The sequence below is a fragment of the Trypanosoma equiperdum genome (genome assembly GCF_001457755.1).
Source record: "Trypanosoma equiperdum strain OVI genome assembly, contig: ctg_1783, whole genome shotgun sequence".
Classification (NCBI taxonomy): domain Eukaryota; phylum Euglenozoa; class Kinetoplastea; order Trypanosomatida; family Trypanosomatidae; genus Trypanosoma; species Trypanosoma equiperdum.
This window is the reverse complement of record NW_027123819.1, coordinates 11982-20456: the sequence shown is the minus strand read 5'-3', so window position 1 is coordinate 20456 and position 8475 is coordinate 11982. Positions and strand designations below refer to the sequence as shown.

General features: G+C 47.1%; 3 protein-coding genes across 3 annotated transcripts; all 3 read right to left on the bottom strand.

Annotated features, from left to right (window-relative positions):
* Nucleotides 1-659: 659 nt before the first annotated feature.
* On the bottom strand, nucleotides 660-2669 carry TEOVI_000569200 (transketolase, putative; the record flags this gene model as incomplete). Its single annotated transcript, XM_067223182.1, has 1 exon — nucleotides 660-2669. One exon carries the CDS (start codon nucleotides 2667-2669, stop codon nucleotides 660-662), a length of 2010 nt encoding a protein of 669 aa, XP_067079283.1.
* A 401-nt stretch (nucleotides 2670-3070) lies between these two features.
* TEOVI_000569100 (40S ribosomal protein S8, putative) lies at nucleotides 3071-3733 on the bottom strand (the record flags this gene model as incomplete). Its single annotated transcript, XM_067223181.1, has 1 exon — nucleotides 3071-3733. One exon carries the CDS (start codon nucleotides 3731-3733, stop codon nucleotides 3071-3073), a length of 663 nt encoding a protein of 220 aa, XP_067079282.1.
* A 2871-nt stretch (nucleotides 3734-6604) lies between these two features.
* TEOVI_000569000 (Galactose oxidase, central domain/Kelch motif containing protein, putative) lies at nucleotides 6605-7783 on the bottom strand (the record flags this gene model as incomplete). The annotated part of the gene is made up of 1 exon (XM_067223180.1): nucleotides 6605-7783. The coding sequence occupies one exon, from the start codon at nucleotides 7781-7783 to the stop codon at nucleotides 6605-6607; it is 1179 nt and encodes a 392-aa protein (XP_067079281.1).
* Nucleotides 7784-8475: the final 692 nt, after the last annotated feature.

Genomic DNA, 8475 nt, shown 5'->3' with positions numbered 1-8475 from the left:
TATAATTAAACAGAAAAAATAGACAGTTTAATAGGCGCTAAACTCGTGACGCTCAGTTAACTCCTCAGCGCTAGCATAATAGTCAAAAGCGAAAGCAACAAAGGTGTACTTCGATAATAAATCAACAAAATCAAAAGAAGAAAAAAAATACATAAACTGAATCGTTTTGTGTGCCTAACGAACGAAATGTATTGCACACAACCTCGCTCCTCTCCCTTTCCCCGCCCATGTCTACATTGTTTACCCCTTTCTTAATTGAGTTCGTTCACTTCCTCAGTTTCTTCCAGTTACACCCTTTAATGATGCTTCCATCGTAATTATATTGGTTGTAACAGCAAGCACATGAATCATAATCTTTCCCCTTCTCCTGTTTTCTTGGTTTTGCGTCTTGCCGCCCATATTCCACAGATATGTTCCCTCCAATGGGTGGCAACCGGGTGCGCATACACAGAGCCTTCCAGCCCTGGAATGATGGTGGTGGTGAAGATAATTGTCGATAAAACATGGCAAAAGCAAACCATTAAGCAAGGAAAACGTGTAGACGTTAGGATTTTTAAAAAATAAATAAAACAACTTATACGTACGTATGACGATATAAAACAAGATTGAACTTTGATGGGCGTGCGTGCATGGCACGTTCACAAGGCAAACACTCCACCTCACAAATGGGACCGCTTCGCTGGCGCTGTACCCCCTACGTACTTCTTGGCGAGCTTTCGGCCAACCTCAACGGCATGATTAACGGTGATGTTGAAGTACTCGTACAGTTGATCGGCTGGCGCAGAGGCACCGAAGCCCTCCATACCAATGTGGTAGTGCGAATATCTTTCCCAACCCGTGCTAACAAACGGCTCAATGGAGATAACAGGCACGCCTTCAGGGAATACTTTTTGCTGATATCCAACTGGCTGCAGCTCAAATAACTCCTGGCAAGGCATCGACACAACGGTGGTGCGCACTTCCGAACTGAGGGCCTTCGCGGCATCAACTGCAATTGAAACCTCCGAACCGCTTGAAACAATGATGAGCTGCGGCTTCTCTGCCGGGATCAGGATGTAAGCTCCCTTCGCCACACCCTCCAGCTTAGAGGTCGGCTGCGGCACGGTATTTTGCCTGCTCAAGCAGAGAATGGACGGGCCCCTTGTGTTCTCCAGAGCCAGGGCCCACGCTGCACTTGTCTCCGTCTGGTCACTTGGGCGGAATACCAATAAGTTGGGTGTGGCACGCAACAGTGCCAACAGTTCCACCGGTTGATGAGTCGGGCCGTCCTCCCCGACACCAATACTATCATGAGTAGCCACGTACACAACATGATGGTGAGCCAGTGAGGCAAGGCGCACAGCACCCAGGGCATAGCCAATGAAATTCAGAAAGGTGCCGCCATATGGAACAAAGCCTCCGTGAGCGTGCATGCCGTTCATGACAGCGCACATCGCATGCTCACGTACACCGTACCGGATGTAGCGCCCATGCGGAGTGTCCTTTTGGAAGTCAACCATCTGGGCTGAACCCGGGCGTGTGAGGTTGCTGGGAGATAGGTCTGCGGAACCACCTACCAAAGCTGGGGTCAGAGTTAAAAGGGCTCCAAGGGCATTCTCACTAGCCTTCCGCGTGGCAATGGACTTGTCATTGAGTGGCAATTTCGACTTCCAGTCGGGGGGCAGTTTGAAATCAAGTTGGTTCTGCAGAGCATCCGCCTCCTGTGGAAATTCCTCGGTGTATTTCCTCATTCGCACACGCCACTCTTCATGACGGGAGGCACCCCTCTCAGCGTTCTTACCGAATATCCCGTAAACCTCCGGTTGCACATGGAATTTCTTGGTGGGATCAAGACCAAACTGTTCTTTCACACGTGCCACTTCGTCATCACCAAGAGGTGCACCATGTGCCTTCTCAGACCCCGCCAACCGGCAACCGTACCCGATGGTTGTGTTAACTATCACCAACTTAGGGCGTCCTTTGATTTGCTTGCATTCAGCAAATGCCGCGCGCAGTGCAGTGAAGTCTGAATCCCCATTACTCACCGGAATAACGTGGAAGCCGAGTGCCTCGTACTTTTTGGCTGCATCTTCGGTGAAGGCAATATCAGTGCTTCCATCGATGCTGATACGGTTCGAGTCATACACAACGACCAGTTTTTCAAGACCGAGGTGACCCGCAAGAGAAAGAGCCTCTTGCCCGATGCCCTCCATGAGGCAACCGTCACCACAGAACACATACGTCCAGTGATCTATGATGTTGTAGCCTGGACGGTTGTACGTTGCCGCCAGTTGGGCCTCTGCAATGGCAAGCCCAACACCTTGAGCAATGCCCTGTCCAAGTGGACCGGTGGTAACCTCAACTCCAGGCGTCACACCGCGTTCGGGATGACCAGGCGTGCGAGAGTTCAACTGACGGAACTTTTTGAGATCATCCATGGAAAGATCATAACCGCTCAAGTGCAGCATGACATATTGAAGCATGGACGCATGCCCGTTAGAAAGGACAAAGCGGTCACGGTCGATCCACTCCGGGTCTTTGCTGTCAAACTTCATTACTTCAGACCACAGAACATATGCGATAGGTGCCATTCCCATAGGCGCACCCGGGTGCCCACTTTTTGCCTGCTGGACGCCGTCAGCGGCGAGACAGCGAATGCTGTTGGTGGCCAGGTTATCATTAAACGACATAAATAATCGTCTTTGGTCAATGCTCTGTGTTCAGCACGTGATATTCCTTTTAAGTACAAGTTTTTTTTCCGGGTGTGTTGGTGTATATGCTCGTGTGTGTCCTTATTTTTGCAATTTTCACAACGCCACACACGCGTTCACGATCAACAGAATGAAAAAGGAAAAAGGGGGAAAACAGCCAGCTGATTTTTTTGCACTCCTTTCGTTCACAGATGCCCTCGGAACGTTGAAAAGACTTTGCTCCCCCTGTGGGAGAGCGAAGGAACGGTGAGGTCACAAAAGTTGTTTGAAAGTATGAGAGAAAAAGAAATGGCGCATCAGATTGTTTCAGTGGAGAGAAAAAAAAAGAACAACAAACAAAATGACTGCCCAAACAAGATACCATGGTTTCATAACGCCTCCTAACGCTTCTTCTTGTCGAGCTTCTTCAGGTAGAACTGCAACTCAGCGCCCTCCAGAAGCGCACCGTCCGCACGGCCAGTTTGACCTGGGCGGCTCGTGATGCGGGCGAGAAGACGACCCTCACGCAACTGATCAGCCAATGCCTTCTCAATCTTGTGGTGCTTCCTCCGGTATTCCCACTTGCGCTTCAGCTTGCTGGACGCCTTCTTCACGTCATACTTTTCAACAGCGGCGTGAGTACTCTTCTTGGACTTCTTTTCTGTCGATTTCTGCGTAGCTTTCTTCGACTTGGAAGCGCCAAGGTCGATACCGTAGTGTTTGGCATACCAAAGCCTGAAGGGCGCTGCATCCACAACCACAATGCAGTTCTTAACGAGCGTCTTCGTACGCACAAGCTCATTAGATGTAGCGTTGTATACAACGTCAAGAATACGAGCACGCTGGGCAGAAGCTTCAGTTCCCCACGCGAAGTTGCCGGTGTCGAGACGCAAGCCGCGGAGCTTAAAGTTACCACCGCGGGCACGCACGGGACTGACGCGGCGAGGACCGAGCTTCGTGTTAGCGGGAAGACGGCCAAGCTCAGCCTTCATGCGCTTCCGGTGGATCTTGGTCTTTCCACCGGTGATCTTCCGCTTGTGCAGACGGCTACGAACGATTCCCATGGTTTCGGTCTCTCCTACTCTTGTTGCAATTGTGTTAGTCACGAAAAAAAAAAAAGAATGGAGATTATTATAAATAAAGAAATCGAAACAAGTTATAAGTCAAGAAGAGCAGAGTTTGCATAAAGCAGTAACATATCAAGTATAGGAATAGCAGCCATCGCAACTATTAGCCGCCTTCAAGTAACACAACAACCTTGTCAATAATACTTGCTCTTAGATAAGGGGGGGGAACACCATTTCCAAGTTAATTTCTTTTGCTAATTTGATGTTACGTGCTTCGAGCGTTCCATGGTGGTTGACAGATCAACCTACACCTCGAGTAGCAATGGTGGTGGTGATAGTTGTTCCTGTTTAGACTTATGACAGTAGGGCAAAAAGGAAAGGGAGAAAAAGGGAAGTGGGCACCAAGTTAAAGCAGAAGAAGTGGAGGCGACAACAGCAACAACAACGTCGATAACAGCAGTAGTAGTAACGACAGAGGAAGAAACCGAAATAATCAGCAAACAGTCGCATAGCTTTCCACCTGAACACCACCCACTCGAAGACTAACACGTGTTTTCATCGCTTTAAAGTCATACTTTTATTTTAGCTTCCCCTTCTTTCCCTTCCGTCCGGCACATGACATCACCAATCGATCTTCCCCCAGTGGCGATGTGATGCGTGTACATGTGTGTGCGCTCTTTTTTTTTCTTTTTTCTTTTTTTTTTTTTGCGCCGACATGCCGTCAAGAATGTGACCACCTGAAAGCGAAAGGGATAGAAGTGAATCGGGCGAGTCACATCCCGTATTCCTTTCACCTACTCGATGACACGAAACCTCCCATATCATCCCCAAAACGCGCACAAGAGGGATTAGGGAAGTGCAGCGATGGGAACACAAAAAAGAGGCACACGTACAAAACAGAGTTAAAGCACATATATATATATATATATATATATGAGTAAAAGGGTAAGTCTTTGCGCCCACGTGTGACAATCCTCCCGGCTGCGCCCGAAGAGGAAAAGGAAAAAATTTAGGGATTTTTGCGCATAAAGAGAGGGGAAAGTAAACCGAACCAAAAGATGAGGGGGGGGACGGGAGGGAGAGAAGCGCGCGGCAAACGCTCCAAAAAGAAGGAAGACGAAATTAAAAATAACCAAAGGGGCACAGAATAAAAGAAAAAAGAAAGAGAGAGAGAGAGAGCTCCGCATGCAGAACCGAAAGATGTGCAACACAACATTACATTACCAACGTATGTGTGTGGGGGCTTGTGGGGGTTTGCGGCGTTGCAAGTTTCAACGCGGACAAGATACGAACATGAAACAAAATGACGATAAGGAGAGATCAAAAAAAAAACAAAAAAAAGAATGACAACACTAAGACCCCTGGATCAGGGTCCACTAATTCACTAGGATTTTCTCCTTTGTCATCTTACCACTATTTTCTCCTGCAGTTAATTCGTCACGTGCCTCACATGTACGAAACATTTTCACCCCGCTATTCCCCGCCCTCAGGAAAGAAAAAAAAATGAGAAGAATGCAACATAAGAGGATCGAACTGAAAACGTCAGACTCAAAGTCCGAAGGGAGGGGGAAGGCAAATCAGGTGGGCGAGTAGGTTAGGAAACAATGGGGAAGAGAGGGAGACGCAAAGAGTATGCCACATTCTTATATTGTTAATTCCCTTTTCTTTTTCTTCACCTTTTCAAGGTAAATGATACGGAAACAAAAAAGAAGTACAAGACTAGGGTATAATAACATGTGTATCTTCACATCACAACAGAAACGCAAAACGTGGGAGCCGTGTTTGGCTCTCCTTCTCCTCTTCTTTCAATGAATGGGAATCCACCACTTTCCCTTTTCCCTTTTTCCTCTTCCCGCGCCCACCAGCACCCGTACACCTTTTGGCGCACACATTAGAAACAAAACAAAAACAAAAACAAAAACTCCTTTCACCTGACTTGCCCTTCTTTCCATAAGAACAAGCTCATGATAGTGGCTGTACCACCCCCCTCCCATAAATAAATAAATGTATATATATATATATATATATACATACGTATACACAAATTTCCCTCATTTCACATTCTACACAATTTTTCCTTTTTTTTCTTTTCGTTTTGCAGTTCCCTTCACCTCACCAACCATTCCTTTCTCCTGTTTGCTTGTTTATCCCTCTCTTTTCCCCCATAATTGCGTAAATTTACATTCCGCCTCCTTTTCTTTTCTTTTCTTTTCTTCTTCTCCCTCCCCCCTTTTTTTACAATTGAAAGAAAGAAAATGTATAAAGAGATAGATCTGGAATATGTAAGGAAATAAAATATGCGCAATCCAATAGTATATATACTTCGTCGACATTCTACCATGACATAAAAACGATTCCACCAACTCTGCTAATGCCGTCGGCATACGCACATCTACGCACAGTCGGACATGTGACTTATTAACGTGGGCCGAGCGCTGAAACAACATTGTGTGCGCCCTCCCTTCCTTTGCCTTTTTTGTTTTTCTCCCTCCTCCCCTTCTTTTTTTTTTTTTACAAAAAAACAAAACAAAAAACAAGAAAGGCGCAATCCAGCGATGTGGCTTCCGATCCTGCTCGCAGCATTTTCCCACTCCCCCTCCTCACCTTCCCATGCACCCATTCACTCTACTGCGCACACACAAAAAGCTAAAAGTAATGTGCACGGGGCATGTAACTGCTGTGAAGAAGGAATGGTTGAAGGGAGATGGTAATAACAAGGGAGGAAAAGAGGACCATGAAAGCAAACAGCCGTTATTTTCAAATGCTGGCGTACTCTCCCTCACGCTTTTCACCTCTCTCATATGCCATCCACACATACCTGTGCTTGGATCGTATGCGCCTGTGTATTACTTATACCTTTCATACAACTCATTCATGCTGAGAGTTGCTGTCAGATGAGAGTGCTTCAGTATGAAGGCCATACGTCGACTGCGGTTTCTTATAATTGGGATCTGTTTTCGTTGTCAGTTCCTTCCACCTTATAACGAACCGCCGAAGCCCTTGCGTCAAGGGTTTGAGGCCCGTGGAATCGTCATCATCGCACAGGGTGCCGTCGAGAATCCAATCTCTGCACATTTGTTTCAGTGACTTAGGCCCCAAATCAAGCTCTGCTGTGTCAGACATGAAGTCTCCACGGAACCGCCCACCGAACACTATCATCGTATTCTTGCAAACCACTGCCACGTGGCACTCCCGTCGTGAGGGGCAATTCTCCTCCATATCACGTGACAATTCCACCATGTTAGCGTCTACCAAATAAGTAAAGAGATCATTGAGCTTCTTGCGGCCATTCCACCCGCCGAAGACCACTACCCTGCCGTGATGCACTACAACGCTGTTACGTGCCCGCCCCAAAAATGCTCCACCGTTGGGCACTTCAATCTTTCGCCACATAAACGTGTCATAATTGTACGAGTACATATCCTCACAGCACTCGCCATCGGCATTACGACCACCAAATACAATCATATTCCGTCCACACGTAAAAGCAGCGTGGGCGGAGCGGGCAGTTGGTCTCGTGCCGAGCTGTGGGCACTCGAACCATTGCTCCGTGGAGAAATTGAAGCAAAAAAGGTCACTGAGGCGCCTGTTGCTATTTCTACCGCCGCACTTACCGGCAAATATATACATGCAGTTTTCAAATGACGCAGCACTATGGCAATACCGTGTAGCGGGAGCCGATTGAGAGCTTATCAGCTTGCAAACACCGTTTTCTGTTATGGAGAACAACTTATTGAACCGGCCCCTACCATTGCAGCCACCAAAGATGTAAATGGAGCCACCATAAAAAACAGCTGAGTGAAACGCTCTGGCACTTTGCGTGTCCCCACTCATTTCGATATGCGTCCACCGCTTCGTGGTTACGTCAAACGAATAATAGTCGTTGAGGTAATTGGAAGTGCTTTCAAATTTGTCATTAACGCCTCCATACAGGAAAACTTTTGTTTCTTCAGCATTCGCACAGAGTGTATGCCCTATGCGCCCCGGCGGTTTATCGCCAGTGCAATACACAGTACGCCATCGTGAAGGACTGTTACATAGAGCCATTTCCCCTTCTTTGCCTCGTCCCAGATGCCGTTTTTTTCTCAAGACCTACTACTTTTTTTTAGTTTTGCCCTTCTTTTCCACTCTTCCGCGCTCAATTGTCTCCTTTATCGTTGCTGCTGCTGCTGCTGGTATTACCGTTCTCCTAGAAAATATTTTCTCCCTCTTTTTCTACTCGGACCTCTCTCAGAGAGATTGGATGAAACCGTTCACTCGCTCTCTCTAACTCTTTCGTTCCTCTGTTGCCAACCTCTGTGTGTCCGTGTGTTTGTTTCTGTATATTTTCTTCCTTCTGATAATCCACTCCTCCTTCTTTCTCAATGGTGAGAAAGGGACCAAAGTCAAGGAAAAATATGCTAAAATATATAGATGTATATATAAAACAAAAGTGTTCGATCTTGTGGTGTGATGAGCAGAGTAGAAGCGTATTGACTAATACCTCTTCCTCTCCGCTATGGTTCGAGCTCTCCCACACAAAAAGGGAGACACCACAACCAAGTTCCAAACACCAGAGCAAACACCAGCGAACAAGGTGAATACCTCCGAGTGGCAAACTGAGTAACAAAGTATACCGCTGGTGGTGGGAAAAACCTCCAACGACAGCAAATGAGAAGCCGAACAACCGAACAGAAACAAATTTTCCCTCCCCCCCTTTCTGCTTCTCTATATGGCGTGCTTACTTCTTCCCTACTCCC